The following is a 17,279-nucleotide window of genomic DNA, read 5'->3' as shown; positions in this document are numbered from 1 at the left end:
CTTTTGAACTATGGTGCTGGAGGAGACTCTTGAGAGTCCCACAGACTGCAAAAAGATCAAATGCATCCATTCTTAAAGAAATTAGCCCTGAGTGCTCACTGGAAGGACAGATCGTGAAGCTGAGGCTCCAATACTTTGGCCACCTCATGAGAAGAGAAGACTCCCTGGAAAAGACCCTGGTGTTGGGAAAGATGGAGGGCACAAGGAGAAGGGGACGACAGAGGACGAGATGTTTGAACAGTGTTCTCGAAGCTGCCAGCATGAGTCTGACCAAACTGCGGGAGGCAGTGGAAGACAGGAGTGCCTGGCGTGCTCTGGTCCACGGGGTCACGAAGAGTTTTCTGCTGCTCCAGAGAAGCGGACACGGAGCAATGGTTCCAAACTACAAGAAAGAAGATTCCACCTAAACATTAGGAAGAACTTCCTGACAGTAAGAGCTGTTCGACAGTGGAATTTGCTGCCAAGGAGTGTGGTGGAGTCTCCTTCTTTGGAGGTCTTTAAGCAGAGGTTTGACAACCATATGACAGGAGTGCTCTGATGGTGTTTCCTGCTTGGCAGGGGGTTGGACTCGATGGCCCTTGTGGTCTTTTCCAACTCTATGATTCTATGATTCTATGAGTTGGACACGACTAAACAACTAAACAACAACAGCTGCAACAAAACATGTCTCTCCCGTATCAGCCTCTACAGCCACAGCAGTGGCTTGATAATCTCTCATACACACACAGAGAGAGTTTTTTTATGCTTTCTCCACTCTGGACTGGCCACATAGAGTAGGCAATCAGGAGTCAAAGCAAAAACAGGATGTCATCACTTAGCAAGTACAAATTAGGTATGTGATGACATTGCTGCGATCAAGTGAGGCAAGCAAGAATGAGGGTGACGCTTCCTAGATGAGTCACATGGATGATCCCAACCAACTGGTGAGCATGACCCTTCTATTGTGTTACGTAGCCAAACACATCTGATTATGTGATACGTGATAACATTACTAAGGGCGACGGAGGTCAATTTGAAGCATTGCAAAGCCACATCTGGAAGATACCCACCTGACTAACAACAACTGAAGATGTGGACTCAGAGGTAGAGGCATATTCAAAAGACCCGAGTGGGGGCAACTTAAAAGAGCAGGTGAACCGTTTCACAAGGGCTTACAGAATAATATTCCATGTGTTTTCAAACACTGACGAAAACGATTCAGATGAGTCATCTTTATTTACTCACTGCTTCTAAATTTTTAAAGGCGGCATAGCCTTACAACGGATCAAGGAGGTTTACAAACTTCCGAGCCACCCCCTTGATCACCAAAAATGCCTGTCTGGTGACCACAGCCCTGTGCCCCTGCATGCCAGTGGACATCCCTGGATGCCCTCAGGGCTGATTTCATCGCAGTGTCAATCCAACCATGTGGCAAAGCCGTGTGCTCTCCGGCAAAATAGACCCTCCCCTCCTTGTGGGCGAGGGCCTCAGCGTGTTCGCTCAGCTGGTAAGGCCTGAAGAGGGTGAAGGCCCCCATGGCGTGGGGGTCCAGGTTCCATTTTTTGACCACCCACCGGCTGCAAAGACGCCTCAGCTCTTCCAGGGGGCGTCGGTGGATAGTGGACAAGTCCCTCAGAACCACCTCGACAGCCTGTTGGGGGCTGAGGGGGGCGAAAAACTCTGAGTCGTCCCCATAAGTCTGGGAGCCCAGGATGACCCCCAGGCCGCTGGAGAAGTTGCAGTTGGGGTAAGTGGTGATCCTGGACGGCAGGTCACTGATGGAGGTTCCACCGTAGATCTCTTCTCCTTCTTCCTCCCAGAACTTCTTAGCGCAGGCCAAGGCCACTTTGGTGGCTCCTGTGGAGCGCAGAGAACGAAGCGCCTGGGTCTTGGCAGGCGAGAGGGGAGGGTGGAAGCGGATGAGGCGTGTGGCCTCTGCCGTGGACGTGACGATGACGTAGTCAGCCAGGATGGTGCCCGGCGAGGCCAGAGAGCTGGAAGGATGGTAGAGCACTGAAACCGTGTCCCCTTCTCTGAGGATCTCTGTCACGGTGCTGTTGAGCATCACGGTGCCAGCTGGGAGTGACTGGTGAATAGCCCTGGGCAGCATATCGAACCCGCCAGCGATCTCATCGTACCTGGAGGTCAAGAAAAGGCTGGAGAAGTCATTTCTGCTAGACATGCTCATTCAACTACCAGGAGTGTGTGTGTGTGTGTTTATTTATTTATTGAATTTATATACAGTGGAATATTGGTTCTCGAACTTAATTCGTTCCGGAAGTCCGTTCGACTCTCGAAATGTCCCAAACATGTGGGTAGGGGAGTGGGATTGCTCACACAAGCCCTCCACACCTTCTGATCCCTTCACCCATTCCCATGTGTTTAGCAGAATAAAAAGGTAAAGGGACCCCTGATGATTAGGTCCAGTCGTGGCCGACTCTGGGGTTGCGGCGCTCATCTTGCCTTATTGGCCAAGGGAGCCAGCGTACAGCTTCCAGGTCATGTGGCCAGCATGACTAAGCTGCTTCTGGCAAACCAGAGCAGCGCACGGAAACGCCGTTTACCTTCCCACCGGAGTGGTACCTATTTATCTACTTGCACTTTGACGTGCTTTCGAACTGCTAAGTTGGCAGGAGCAGGGACCGAGCAACGGGAGCTCACCCCGTCGCGGGGATTCGAACCGCTGACCTTCTGATCAGCAAGTCCTAGGCTCTGTGGTTTAACCCACAGCGCCACCCGCGCCCCAGTTTAGCAGAGTACTGAAAAGTAAATTCCCCTTCATGGGGAATTTCTCCCAGGGAGTCAGCACCTATGCAACCGGCTTTCATTACCTCTTTTCACGGGTAAACAGGAAAACTTCTCGGAGGAATTCAATGAAACTGCGGGAAAACTCCGCGCTCAGGTTAATCAGGTCTCCAATCATTCGGATGGCTGCGTGGCTTAGATTTCCCTTTTCGATCAGATATGCCTGTGAAGGTGGAAGAGTATATGAGGAATAATATGGCTGCGCTCAAGTGGAAATATTGATAGAGCTTAAACACATCTTTGCCTAAAATTCAAAGGCTGCCGTATACCCTAAATTAAAAACAACTAAGCTAACAACTTTTGAAAACCGTGTTCCAAATTTCAACATAGACGTTTCAATGTCAAAACTCAAATGATGAGTTTTCCTTGTGAAAGCTTAACAATTTTCCGTCCCACTTCTCAAAGCATGAGTTTTATTCCAAAATCCAAATTTCAGGTGTTGACTTTTAAAAAATTGTACTCTAGACTTTGAAATTGAATGTTTCGAAATAATTGAATTCAATTAAACAAACTGGCTTTTTTTTATTGCAGTCATTATACACATGGTAGCAATCTGCTGCCCCCTGGTGGCAGAAATGGAAGGTTTTTGCAAACCTACATGAACTTGGGCCAATGCTTGTAGTTTAGTTTGGCCAGAACAGACTCATATGAATTATGAATGGATGGAGAGGTCTGCACTTAAAAGTGCCAAACCAGACATGGAACTGCCACTGCTCTCTGTCCCTTTGCTATTTCCAACAGCCAGTAAAGTGAGATGGGGCTGGAGAGATGCAAATCACAGCATTGCACAAGCAGGAGCATTTCCATGTCTTGTGTATCATCGAATGGGGCTCTCAATTGCACAAAGTAATGTAATATATATAAAAAGAGGGAGAAGCAGATCCGTGCCACGAACAGCAAATATCACCCACGTATATCAATAAAACCGAGCACCTTGAGAGAATAGGCATCGTATTTTTCAAGCACATGGCTGCAGTTTGATCTCGCCAAGTCCTCTTCTATCTGAAGGGCACAAGCGAAGACGGGTTATTGTAGGACTATCCTTGAATGGCAAAGGGTGTCCTCCTTTTCTCCCCATCAACCTCAGGTTTAGAGAAACAGAAGGATAAATTATTATTATTATTATTATTATTTTATTTTAGACTTATATACCACCCAGCATCTTAAAAAGCAGAGACATCACCTTGCCAACAAAGGTCCGTATAGTGAAAGCCATGTTACGATATTGAAGCAATGCAGCTGCAAAGTGCTAGCTTGAAAAGTAAACATGATGGGAATGTTGGGACTGCCCGTGGGAAACAGAGGGACAGTCAATTCACAGTGCGAAGCACCGGAATTAGCTCAGAGTGTAATATGAGCTCTTCCGTTTGTTCCTGTCCAGGAAGTGCAGGAAGTGTTTGTCACTACACTGCTGGAGATTGAAGAGAGCAGTCATGTTTTTTATAACGCTGCAAAGAAAGAAATAAAGGCATGTAAATACGTTTCTGTCTATCTCTTTCCCCTACCAGGGGGCAGGAAAGAGGGGGTGTGTTCTTCTCACGTTTGAGAAGAATCGCCGATCGAGACCTAGCCTGCATTTGCTGGGGAATGCAGCCAGGGAGGTCAACAGGGAATCAAGCCGGGTGCCTGGGATTGTTGCCAGTTTCTCCTGATATGGGCTTGAATTCCCGACAGTTTTCCCAGTAGTGATGTATGGAAATGAGCGCTGGACCATAAAGAAGGCTGATCGCCGAAGAATTGATGCTTTTGAATTATGGTGCTGGAGGAGACTCTTGAGAGTCCCATGGACTGCAAGAAGATCAAACCTATCCATTCTGAAGGAAATCAGCCCTGAGTGCTCACTGGAAGGACAGATCCTGAAGCTGAGGCTCCAGTACTTTGGCCACCTCATGAGAAGAGAAGACTCCCTGGAAAAGACCCTGATGCTGGGAAAGATGGAGGGCACAAGGGGACGACAGAGGACGAGATGGTTGGACAGTGTTCTCGAAGCTACCAGCATGAGTTTGACCAAACTGCGGGAGGCAGTGGAAGACAGGAGTGCCTGGCGTGCTCTGGTCCATGGAGTCACGAAGAGTCGGACACGACTAAACAACAACGTATACCACCCTTCAGCCAAATATCACATAGTTTACAACATAAAATAAAAACAAAAATAAATAAAAAACAGCTTCAGCCTTGTATACCTGGAGGAGCATCTCCACACGCACTGTCCAGCCCGGACACTGAGATCCAGCTCCCAGGGCCTTCTGGTGCTTCCTCATTGCAAGAGGTGAGGCTAGAGGGAACCAGGCAAAGGGCCTTCTCGGTAGTGGTACCCGCCTTGCGGAATGCCCTCTCATCATATGTCAAACAGATAAACAGCTATGTGATTTTTAAAAGACACATAGGCAGCCCTGTTCAGGGAAGCTTTTAGTGTTTGATGTTGCATTGTGGTTTTTTTGTTGGGAGCCACACATATGTTCTAGGTCTAATTGAATTCTCACTGTCGAGATTTCTTACATTTCACTTCCCTCTGGCACCATTGTGTACAACTATGCCCCTTTACAGACAACGTGTGTGTGTGTGTGTGTGTGTGTGTGTGTGTGTGTGTGGTCTTCCAAAGCAACTACTCTATTCTGAACTTAAAAATGGAAAGCGTAATGCTGGTGGTCAACAAAAGAGGTTTAAAGACTGTCTCAAGGCAAATCTGAAAAAATGTAGTATAAACACGGACAACTGGGAAACACTGGCCTGCGAGTGCTTCAGTTGGAGAACAGCCTTTACCAAAGGTGTCATGGGCTTTGAAGACACTCGAACTCAGGACGCAAGGGAGAAACATGCTAAGAGGAAGGCATGCTTGGCAAATCCACACCGTGATCAACTCCCGCCTGGAAACCAATGTCCCCACTGTGGAAGGACGTGTGGATCCAGAATTGGCCTCCACAGTCACTTACAGACTCACTGTTAAAACCGTGTTTACGGAAGACAATCTTTCTCGGCTACGAGTGATCGCCAAAGAAGAAGAAGAGATAGATGATAGATAGATAGATGATAGATAGATAGATAGATAGATAGATAGATGATAGATAGATAGATGATAGATAGATGATAGATAGATGATAGATAGATAGATAGATAGATAGATAGATAGATAGATAGATAGATGATAGATAGAGATGATAGATAGATAGATGATGATAGACAGATAGATGGATAGAGTATGTGTCAATGTCACACTAAAAAGTGTTAGTCTTTAAGGTACCACAGGTCTCCTGACAGTTTTTGCTGCAGCACAGTAGCACAGATACCCCTCTGGCAGGCTGGTATGGCTCCCTGCTAACCTGTTGGCAACTGTGTTCACAAACACATGCATGCACACACTCTCATTTGTTTCATAAAATTTATACACTACTCAAAACAGTTTACAAAAAGAAACTCACCGGTTTCAACGCTTCATAATACAGCTCCACAGCAGACTTCCCACGTTCAGAGGGATCTACAGGGTATCCCAGAATGTCTGGATTCTTCTCCACCTCTTTGACTCTGGCTCGGATATTGTTCACCAGGTACCAGGCATTGCCATTGCCGTCTGAATAATGGTTTAATTTCAGGCCATATTTTGCAACATATTCCCGGACAATTCTGCATGGAGGTAGAGAGAGCAATGGGCGGATCAGAGGGGGGAAAGATGGTAACAGAGGGGAAGAATGGGTATTAAACATAAAGGGGTGTGTTTATTATGCCATTAGTCTTTGATTTCCCGTGTTTAGCTTTTCTGCATAGTTTGTTCCCTTATTGTGCCTCCTGTTCCGTTGCCATAGTCTACCAGGGTCTGACCCATGTCCCATCAGAGACTTTACTGTTTAGGGTGGAGAACTTTGATGAGGAAAGGGTTCGGAAAACCTCCTCAAAGAACCACCAGCATCTCATTCACAGGCTGGTCCTCATCCATGACAGGGCCTTTTCAGTGGTGGTCCCCAGGTTGTGGAATGTGCTACACAGTGAGGTGTTCCTGTCTCCATCAAGGAGAGATTTGAAAAGGTTCCTGCTTACACAGGAATTTGGTGTCTGAAGAAGAATGTTCCTGGCATTCTCGAGATGAATGTGTGTTTTTCACTGCAGTTGCTTTTAGAAGGTTTAAAATTGTAACACCTTTTAGATGTTTTTAATTCTTTTTTATTATGTTTTGATCTGTTTTATAACATTTCTCTTTGTTCCTGTTTTTAAATTGTATACATGTTTGCCACCCTGGACTCCTTAGAAGAAGGGCAGCATATAAATTCCATAAATAAACAGGCAAAACAACCCCCAAAACAAACCCAAACACACCAGAGGCCTTCTGGAAACACAGGCCTGCCATCATTCCCTGCAGTATCTCTGTCTTTCCAACCTCCCAAAAGCAGGGTCCTCTCAATACTTCTGTCGTCCCAACCTCACAGAAGCCAAAGACTTTAAAATAAGCTGAGGGCCCTTTAACTACCCAGCCAGCACCTCTAGGCTGGCAGAGCCTACCAGGTTTGATCAGCCTACACAAGGCTTCCCTTGCTATTAGCTCTCTGCACAGACAACATTTCAGGTAGCCGCTTGCCTTAGCAGGACTCATTGGAGCTGTCCAAGGTGCTGAAAGCTTATCACTTCCCCCTGGGAGCTTCCCACTCCCACAGAACTGGACAGTCGCTGGCTAGGTTGCAACCTGGAGAGCTGCCTTTAAATTCTGCTGCTGGAACAGGAGATGAAAGGGATGTGGCTTCTCCCCCCCCCCCCTTATCCTCCCATCCCCTCCACACCTGCTGTAACAAGCTGGATCCCAGCAGGTGGGAAAGGGTGTGGACTAGAGGAAAACAAAACAGGGGGAAGCCCCAACTGTCTCTTCTCCTGATTCAAGAGCGGAAACAAAGTTCAAAGGGGAATATCTCAAGCTTGCAACCTGGCAATCATATGGCCTGTTGCTGGAGCAATCTCTTTCTGTCTGTCTGTCTGTCTGTCTGTCTGTCTGTCTGTCTGTCTGTCTCTCTTTCCCCCAAAAGCTGGTTTCAAATATTCTGTCACACTCTAGCATGACCAAGAAGCACAGCCCCAGAAACAGAAAGGCTGAATTCATAATGGCTGAGATCAGCAAGAGATAAGGAACGGGTTCAACTCTTACCCAATCGTATCAGTGGACTTTTGCATCCTGACATATGGGGGAATGGCTGTTATCCATTCCTATGGGGCAAAGGTAAGGTGCTACATTTGGGGACATGATGAGACTGAGGGCAGTACATGCCCTCTCCCTCTGAAACTGGACACTCCACTTCTGCTGACTTTGATCATGCAGGGGAAGTTGTAGTGCAGAAGAGCCAGCGTGGTGTAATGGTTAGAGTGTCGGACTAGGACCTGGGGGACTAGGGTTCAAATCCCCACTCAGCCACAAAGTCCACTGGGTGACCTTGAGCCACTCACTACCTCTCAGCCTAACCTACCTCACAGTGTTGTTGTGGGGATTAAATGGGGAAGGGGAGAACCATGGAGGCCCCTTTGAGCTCCTTGGGGGAAAAGGTGGAGACAATACAAATGCAAATAAATGAATGAATGAAGTATGCAATGACCAAACATTCAAAAAAACTTTCTGATAGTAAGAGCAGGTCGGCAGTGGAACAGACTCCAATGAGAGGTGGTGGACTCTCCTTCCTTGGAGGTTTTTAAGCAAAGGTTGGATGGCCATCTATCATGGCTGCTTTAGCTGAGATTCCTGCATTGTAGGGGGTTGGACTAGATGACCCTTGGGATCCCTTCCAACTCTAAGATTTAGTGACCGCAGGGATCCACTGCACACCACAGGGTCCCCTAAAATTACAACGCCTCCCGTCTCTGCACACACTGCATGACATGATGACGGGCATTTTACCATCAGACTCATTTCAGTTTTGTTCTTGATTTTGTTCTCATTGAGTCACAGAATTGCAGAGTTGGAAGGGACACCCCAAAGTTCATCTAGACCAACCCTCTGCAACGTAGGAATCGCTGCTAAAGAATCCCTGACAGATGGCCACCAAACCTCTGCTTAAAAACCTGCAATGAACGAGAGTCCACCACCTTCTGAGATAAGTCTGTTTTACTGTCAAACAGCTCTTACCATCAGAAAGCTCTTCCTAATATTTAGTGGGAATGTCCTTTCTTGCCATTTTGAATCCATTGGTTCAGGCCCTACCCTCCGGAGCAGCAGGAAACAAGCTCCTTTCGCCTCCTATGTGACAGCCCTCCCTCTATTTGAAGAAGAAGAATTTGGATTTGATATCCCGCTTTATCACTACCCGAAGGAGTCTCAAAGCGGCTAACATTCTCCTTTCCCTTCCTGCCCCACAACAAACACTCTGTGAGGTGAGTGGGGCTGAGAGACTTCAAAGAAGTGTGACTAGCCCAAGGTCACCCGGCAGCTGCATGCGGCGCAGCGATGTGAACCCGGTTCACCAGATTACGAATCTACCGCTCTTATCCACTACACCACACTGGCTCTCATTTGAAGGTGGCTGTCATACCAACTCTCTTTCCCCCCATCAAATGTTATCAGCCACACACCACCATGGGAATATCACTGCCCCTTCTTACCTGTGGCTGAAAGGCAGGCGCCTCGGGCCCAAATCCACATACCAGCCCCCCTCGGGATCACGGTAAGTCTCCATCCTGCCTCCCACACAGCTGCTGGCTTCTAGAATTGTCACCTGGGGGGGGCAAAAGAAGAACTATAATTATAAACTATAATTCATTTGCAAAACGGCCTCCACTGAACAATGTTGAAGAAGGTGCCAATGGGAAAGGGCCAAAGTGTTTGTTTTATGAGAATACCCAGTCCAATATTTATAGTCCTGATTATAGCAGCTTTCCTCAATCTCCAGGTGTTGGACTGCAACTCCCATCAGCCCCAGCCAGCATGGCAAATGGTCAGGGATGATGGGAGCTGTAGTCCCTAGAGGGCCAAAAGCTGAACGATTTGTCACTGGCACCTTATTCTAGGCAGGTTAAGCAAATTATATCATACCAGCAGATTCAGGTGTCGGAGATGTCTGTTGACTCATGCTGATTTCATTCATTCATCTCCGGTGAGTTTGTAATTAAGACTTACAAGCCTTGGATATTGGCTGTTACCTTTCAGAAGTTGCTGCCACGTTGGATCTGCTGGTGTTATTCTTATTCAAGGGCAATTATCAACTTGCTGCCAGATTACTTAGCCTGAATGTTCTACCTGCTAAGTTTGCCTGGAAGTCACACTGTTGAGGAATGCTCGGTGCCAGTACTGGGGACTGGCAAAATGGACAAGCTCAGGGGTAAAGTCTGCTCTCAGAATGGACTTAGGCTGGTGGCACTGAGGGCAGAAGAAATGGATATCTTATTGATATATTATTGATGCTCAAACTGCAAGAAGCATCTTTCTGTAGAAGATGCTACTAGAGAGTGGGGACAGTGCAGATTCAAAATGGCCAAGTTTGCAGGAACATCAGCTTTGAGTTCACTGAGTCGGAAGGACTGGGCAGCGTTCTTCGGGCTTGCGAGCGCTGACTCGCATTCAGCTGCTGCTGAAGTCTGGGTTGTGTTGTGTAGGCCAGGGGTCAGCAAACTTTTTCAGCAGGGGGCCGGGCCACTGTCCCTCAGACTTTGTGGGGGGCCGGACTATATTTTGGGGGAAAATAATGAATGAATTCCTATGCACCACAAATAACCCAGAGATGCATTTTAAATAAAAGGACACATTCTACTCATGTAAAAACATGCTGATTCCTGGACCATCCGCAGGCCAGATTTAGAAGGCAATTGGGCCGGATCTGGCCCCCGGGCCTTAGTTTGCCTACCCATGGTGTAGGCTCTTCTTCGGTGGTTGGGGCAGACTCCCCTTGGGAGGCACAGAACAGCTGGAAGGGTGCAGATGCCAGCCGTGTTGGCTCTGGATTTTGGAGGGCTGGTGGGCAAGACTCCTTTCCCTCCAAGAGTCTAGCTCCTCATGACCTTTACAGCCAGCTGATTGTCCTCATCACCATTGGCTTGCTTGCCAAGGAGAGAGCCAATCAGCAGGCAGTGGCAACTGCTGCTCTGCCTCCCAGCCACCACTTTTCCCTAAGGTGGCTGCCTATATGCAGCTGTGTGCAAGTTGAGTGGGGAGCCGCCTGCAATTGCTGCTTTGTTTCAGTGGGGTTTCCCTGTACAAGAGCAAGGTCAAGTTTTTCCACTTTATCTGGGGACAGGGCATGGCTCAGCAGCAGTGCATCTCCCTTGCATGCAGAAGATCTCAGGTTCAATCCCCACCATCTCCGAGTACGGTTGGGAAAGACCCTCTGTCTAAAATATTGGAGAGCTGCTCAGTAAACAATCCTAAGCTAGGAGGACCATGGGTCTGTGTTATGTACTGAGTTGAATAGGATCCAAAATGCAGCAGTCTGATTGGTCCTAGAACAAGAGGATTCAGAATGCAGCAGTCTGATTGGTCCTAGAACAATGCAGCAGTATGATTGGTCTGCAGGAGCCACCCAATCCAGCTCCAGATGGAAGTGAATCCACAACCTGATTGGCCTACAGGAGAATTCTGGAATTAGCCAATCATGTGCAGCCCATTGTGTAAATAATGTATATAAAGCAGATACTTTGGGGAAACTTTCATTCCTCCTCACCACTATGAGCTGAATAAAGAGCATGAAATCTACTCTCGACTCTGAGTATATTTCAGTCTGGTTCAGCAAAGGAGAGCTTCCTACGCTCCTATGTCTGCAACGTCAGAGATGTCTCTTCCTTTGCTCTCCTTTCTAAGGTCAGTGCTGGATTAGTGCCCCGATCAACAGATCTTTTGCACACACCAGGACGCACACAGACACCAGTGAGGATCTTTGCATGCTCTGCTGCGTTACAGATGTCTGGTCCTGGGTTAGGAGGGCAGACAACAGAACAAATTTTGGCGGGGGGTCGGAGCTAGCTCCAAAACAAAATTGGGAAAAACAGGTCAGGAGACAGGTAGGTGAATTCTGTTCTGTGGCCCGGTGCTTTCAATCAGCTAACATCTTGAAAACGTCACATTCTGGAGGAACTGTTTGTCAGAGATTACCCAAGGTCCCTGAGGGAAAGGTCTGTTTTTCTGGTTATGATTACAACTCTGCTTCAGAACAGATGCACCTGTATAAATAAAGCCACGAGATCTGACTCATTGGCAACTGCTCTGTTGGGAAACCAGGCTGTTGTGCCTTGGTTAGCTCCTTGGCAAAGTGTCAACCGATTTGGGGTCAAAAATACATGGGTGATCCTGACATATTCTGGATCTCCATTCCCATGCATGGCATAGGAAGCTGCCTTTATACTGAACCAGATGCAATCCAGCCAAGCAAAAACACTTGTGCAATGCAGGGATGTAAAAGTAAAGGGACCCCTGACCATTAGGTCCGGTCGTGGCCGACTCTGGGGTTGCAGTGCTCATCTCGCTTTACTGGCCGAGGGAGCCGGCATACAGCTTCCGGGTCATGTGGCCAGCATGACTAAGCTGCTTCTGGCAAAGCAGAGCAGCGCATGGAAACGCCGTTTACCTTCCCGCCGGAGCGGTACCTATTTATCTACTTGCACTTTGACGTGCTTTCGAACTGCTAGGTGGGCAGGAGCAGGGACCAAGCAACGGGAGCTCACCCCGTCGCAGGGATTTAAACCGCTGACCTTCTGATCAGCAAGTGGTGGTTTAACCCACAGCACCACCCGCATCCCTAATGCAGGGATGTAGCCGGGGAGAATTTTGAGGGCCAGATGTAGAAGCCCAGAGGGCCAAATTCAACACCCTAGCTATCTACCTTCCCCATTCTCTTGAATATGTCTTGCACATTGTGGCATGGCAGGTCACCAATAAAACAGAGGCTTGCAAGATTTGCAAAAACAACAAAGGAAGCGATCGTGCCTGCCATCTACATAGTTAATTGCCTGGCGGTTTGTGCAACTGCACACTCCATGGCCCACCCAGTTTTTTCATTTGTTTTTCATAAGCTTGCCCTGCAGCAGAAAATAGTAATTAAGTCCTGCCAGTTGGCCCTGTTGATGGGGGGAAAGTATATAGCAAACGTTATTGGACTGGAATGAGCCTGCTCTGCAGGAGCAGAGGGCGGGGGGGGGGCAGGCAGACGGGGAATCTAGGCTGAGTGAAGCTCTTGTTTTTCTACTCGCACCTGGGTCTCAAGTGGAGCCAGCATCCCCTAGAAGAGTAAGGCTGCTATTGGAACAACCCAGCCCCTGAACCTCAGCAAACTATGCTGAGGAAAGCGAGGCTCCGGATTTTTGGGAATACAACTCCCATCAGCTCCCAGCCAGAGTGGGATGATGGGAGCTGTAGTCTAGAACATTTCGAGAGTACAACGTTGACAGGTGCCACCATGATGAAAGCTGTATATGCTGTAGAGACCATATCATTATGCCTAGGACCCTTGTACCTACAGGACCACCTCTCCCGGTATGCCCCACGGAGGACCTTAAGGTCCATAAATAGCAACACCCTAGAGGTCCCGGGCCCTAAGGAAGTCAGATTAGCCTCAACCAGAGCCAGGGCCTTTTCAACACTGGCTCCGGCCTGGTGGAACGCTCTGTCTCATGAGACCAGGGCCCTATGGGATCCGATTTCTTTCCGCAGGGCCTATAAGACAGAGTTGTTACGCCTGGCCTTTGGCTTGGAGTCAATTTGATTCCCTCCCCCTCTTTCTTTTTTCCTTTCTCCTCCTGTGATGAGGCTGCATTTTAATGTTTTAATGTTGTATTTTAATATTGTTTTTAAGTTGTATTCATTCAACTCGTTTTTATTATTGGTTGTTAGCCGCCCTGAGCCCAGCCTTGTCTGGGGAGGGCGGGGTATAAATAAAATTTATTATTATTATTATTATTATTATTATTATTATTATTATTATTATTAAGAAAGGCTATCCTCTGTATTCTCAGGCACCAGAAAGGGGGACACCTTTTTAATTTCCCACAATACCGTGGAGGGATGCTGTGTCAGGAGCACTGTGGGAAATTAAAACAGCAGCTCCCAAGCCCAATCGTCTGGAGCAAATGTTTGTCTAAATGGGAGCCCAAGGCAAGGATCAATTATAGTCCCTTCCAGAGTGCTGTGTCCCCAGCATCTGCCTGAAGATGCCAGGCTTGGTACTTTGAAATGTAAACCTGGCTCTATAAAGACCAGGGCTTGAAAACTGGAAGACAGTCTCAGGAACACACATACCGTCCTCCTCCTATTCCCTCAATCCCTTCTGAGGACAAATTCTGCCTTGTTGGCTTTAACCAGTGCTTTTTTTCTTAAAAAAAATGTTCAGGGGTACTCTCATTTTCCTACTCATATTGAAATAGTGCCCTTCAATGAGGCCAAACTTAGATTCACAAAATGTTTAGGGGCATGTGTACCCCCCAGAAAAAAAGCACTGCCTTTAACCATGGTTTAGCATTACATATACGCCGAGGTTAGCTATGGTTCCTATTCAGGTGCATTCCCAGTGCTTGCTTTAACTGTCGTTTGCAAGAAATCAGGATTACATCTGCACCAGGTCACACTGGAAGCAACCCCTTGGTTTCCCCCAGAATATGCACGGGATGGCTAAACAACAATCCATATTTCATAAACGTCCATCGTTTTCTTTTCCCGGCTTGCAAACCCGTTTGCAGAAACCATTGTCCCAATTTTTTTATCATTTGGTAGGGCCACTCTGGTGTTGCCTCAGAGACTGGATCAGCCTGATCTTAAACACTGCCTTGTGTCTTTAAATCCAATCATCCTGAGCGAGATAAGAGTTTGGGCAAGGTTGGCTGAAGATTGTGAATCAAGGGGGCGGGATTTGGGCTTGACTTACAGGAAAGTGGGCTACCAGAGAGAGGGCCTTCTCGGTAGTGGCACCCACCCTGTGGAACACCCTCCCATCAGATAAGCTTTGTAATGTTTCATTATGTTTTTATATACTGTATGTTGGAAGCCGCCCAGAGTGGCTGGGGCAACCCAGTCAGACGGGCAGAGTACAAATAAAAAATTGCTATTATTATGCAACCCCTGCCTCACCTCCCTTGCTTCTCACCCAGCCAAGGCCTCCCCTTCTCCTTGGCCCCATCACCTTGTGTCCAGCGTCCAGCAGCACTTTCCCAGCTGTAAGTCCAGCAACCCCGGCTCCCACAATCGCAATCCGTCTCGGTTCTTCAGTTTTGCCCAGCCCGTCCTTAGCGATATCCAGCAGCCTCTCATATTCTGGATCCTCAAAACATCTCTCCAAGGGGCTGGGCGTGCTCTTCCGCAGCAGGAGCAGAGCGGCAAGGCCCAGAAGCACTAAGAAGACACACAAACATCAACAGCCTAAGAACATAAGAAGAGTCTTGCTGGATCTGTTTTAATGGCTTGATTCTTTAACATCAACTCCGTTGGACTGGTCATGTCGTGCAGATGCCTGATTATCGTCTTCCAAAGCAACTACAATGGTACCTCGGGTTACAGACGCTTCAGGTTACAGATACTTCAGGTTACAGACTCGGCTAACCTATAAATATTACCTCGGGTTAAGAACTTTACCTCAGAATGAGAACAGTAATTGCACGGCGGCAGCGGGAGATCCCATTAGCTAAAGTGGTACCTCAGGTTAAGAACAGTTTCAGGTTAAGAACGGACCCCCAGAACAAATTAAGTTCTTAACCCGAGGTACCACTGTACTCTACAGTGGTACCTCAGGTTACATACGCTTCAGGTTACATACGCTTCAGGTTACAGACTCCGCTAACCCAGCAATAGTGCTTCAGGTTAAGAACTTTGCTTCAGGATGAGAACAGAAATTGCGCTCTGGTGGCACGGCAGCAGCAGGAGGCCCCATTAGCTAAAGTGGTGCTTCAGGTTAAATACATTTTCAGGTTAAGAACAGACCTCCAGAACGAATTAAGTACTTAACCCGAAGTACCACTGTATTCTGAACTTAAAAATGGAAAGTACAATGCTGGTGGTTAACGAGGTTTAAAGACTCTCTCAAAGGCAAATCTAAAGAAATGTAGTATAAACACTGGGAAACACTGGCCTGAGAGCGCTCCAGTTGGAGAACAGCCTTTACCAAAGGTGTCATGGGCTTTGAAGACGCTCAAACTCAGGACGAAAGGGAGAAACATGCTAAGAGGAAGGCACACTTGGCAAACCCTCACCGTGATCAACTCCCACCAATGTCCCCACTGTGGAAGGACGTGTGGATCCAGAATTGGCCTCCACAGTCACTTACAGACCTACTGCTAAAACTGATTTCATGGAAGACAAGCTTACTTGGCTACAAGTGATCGCCGAAGAAGAAGAAGAAGAAGAGTGGCTTGTTCTAACAGTGGCCAACGAGGTGCCCATGGGAAACATACAAGGAAAGATGTGAGGGCACTTTCCTCTCTCTTCTGATATCTTGTCAACCACATGAATGCCCACGGAAGATAGTTAGCTCTTCATTGTCAAAGCTGACACTTACAGTAGTTTCCACGGCTCCGAATACCTGCACACACCAGCCTTGTATCTAGGCAGCTATTCTACGCTCTACGAAGGAATTTCAGCAACAGGGGGCCATGCCCCCTTCACCAGCTTATGCACCTCCCCACGACAGGCTGCACACATGCCTCTGCTCTTTCCACATCCGTTTGCTCCTGGTTCTGGGAGACAGTGTTGCAGGAGAGGCTCGGGAAGCCTCCGGCCCTTCACTTGCCTGACCTGCTTCTTCCTCTTCTTCCTCCAGCTCTGAAGCTTCCCCTGCCTCTGATTCTCACCTCCTGGCTGGTACAGGTCCCCACAAATCCATGCTCCCCTCTCCTGAGTCAGACTCCAATAGTCCTGGTTTCCCCAGGCACCAGCTGTGCAATACATGCGTAGCTGCTGCTTGTTTGTTTTGCAGGGTCTTGGTTACTCTCCTCCAAGCAGCTTCTCTGCTTTGAAGATTTGCTTTTGCAATGTACTGCAGTGGCAGTATCTTGCTGCTGAGGGGATGGGGTTCCTCACGACAACAACCACCAGCAGCAGCACTTCTCAAGGGCCGTAGCACTTGCAGATTTGATCTGGGATGCAGTTGGACAAGTGTTTTATTGAACAGTGTCTACCCCTTTGCCAATGAACACAGCACTCCTTTCGTTTCGTGCTGCACGGCTCAGTAGCTGGTCCACAAACCGGCAACTGAAACAGGAGCTGAAACTCACTTGTCTCAAGGCCAGGTGCAGAAAACTATATTCTGGTATTTTCAAACTATGAGATCTTATTTTGGCTTAGAGGCTTCGGTATGACTCAGAGGGTTTCTCCAGACTGTAGTCATGACGAGGGAAGCCACAGTGTATGACTGATTAGGAGATCAGGAGCTACTTCTGGCAAGCAAAAACACTTTGTCCTTCGAGCCGGAATCGAACCAGCGACCTAAGGATGGCTTGGACGACAATCTACAGTCCTCCGCTCTACCTGCTGAGCTATCGAAGGAACAAGCCCAAAGCTTTGCCTTGTTCTTTTTAACTTGGGATGCGGCTTTCTTTTTTTAAAAAAGGCAGTGATTGGCCTA

General features: G+C 47.8%; 1 protein-coding gene across 7 annotated transcripts in view; it reads right to left on the bottom strand.

Annotated features, from left to right (window-relative positions):
• Nucleotides 1–1,196: 1,196 nt before the first annotated feature.
• Nucleotides 1,197–17,279, bottom strand: part of LOC310756804 (L-amino-acid oxidase-like) — a 29,792-nt gene continuing 13,709 nt past the window's right edge. For 5 of the 7 annotated variants that reach the window (XM_083601595.1, XM_083601598.1, XM_083601596.1 and 2 more), the window contains 6 exons: nt 14,847–15,055; nt 9,352–9,464; nt 6,204–6,405; nt 3,718–3,786; nt 2,811–2,947; nt 1,197–2,117 (listed from right to left, as the gene is read on the bottom strand). In XM_083601595.1, the coding sequence (XP_083457721.1) occupies nt 1,265–2,117; nt 2,811–2,947; nt 3,718–3,786; nt 6,204–6,405; nt 9,352–9,464; nt 14,847–15,055 (1,583 nt within the window). In that variant the 3' untranslated portion in view covers nt 1,197–1,264. Of the gene's footprint in view, nt 2,136–2,810; nt 2,948–3,717; nt 3,787–6,203; nt 6,406–9,351; nt 9,465–14,846; nt 15,056–17,279 lie in introns of all 7 variants that reach the window. The other 2 variants (XM_083601592.1, XM_083601593.1) reach the window with 1 other exon arrangement.

This window comes from Podarcis filfolensis (genome assembly GCF_964270895.1).
Source record: "Podarcis filfolensis genome assembly, chromosome: 2".
NCBI classification, from domain to species: domain Eukaryota; kingdom Metazoa; phylum Chordata; class Lepidosauria; order Squamata; family Lacertidae; genus Podarcis; species Podarcis filfolensis.
Note: the sequence above shows the minus strand (reverse complement) of the source record. Positions and strands in the feature narration are given on the sequence as shown.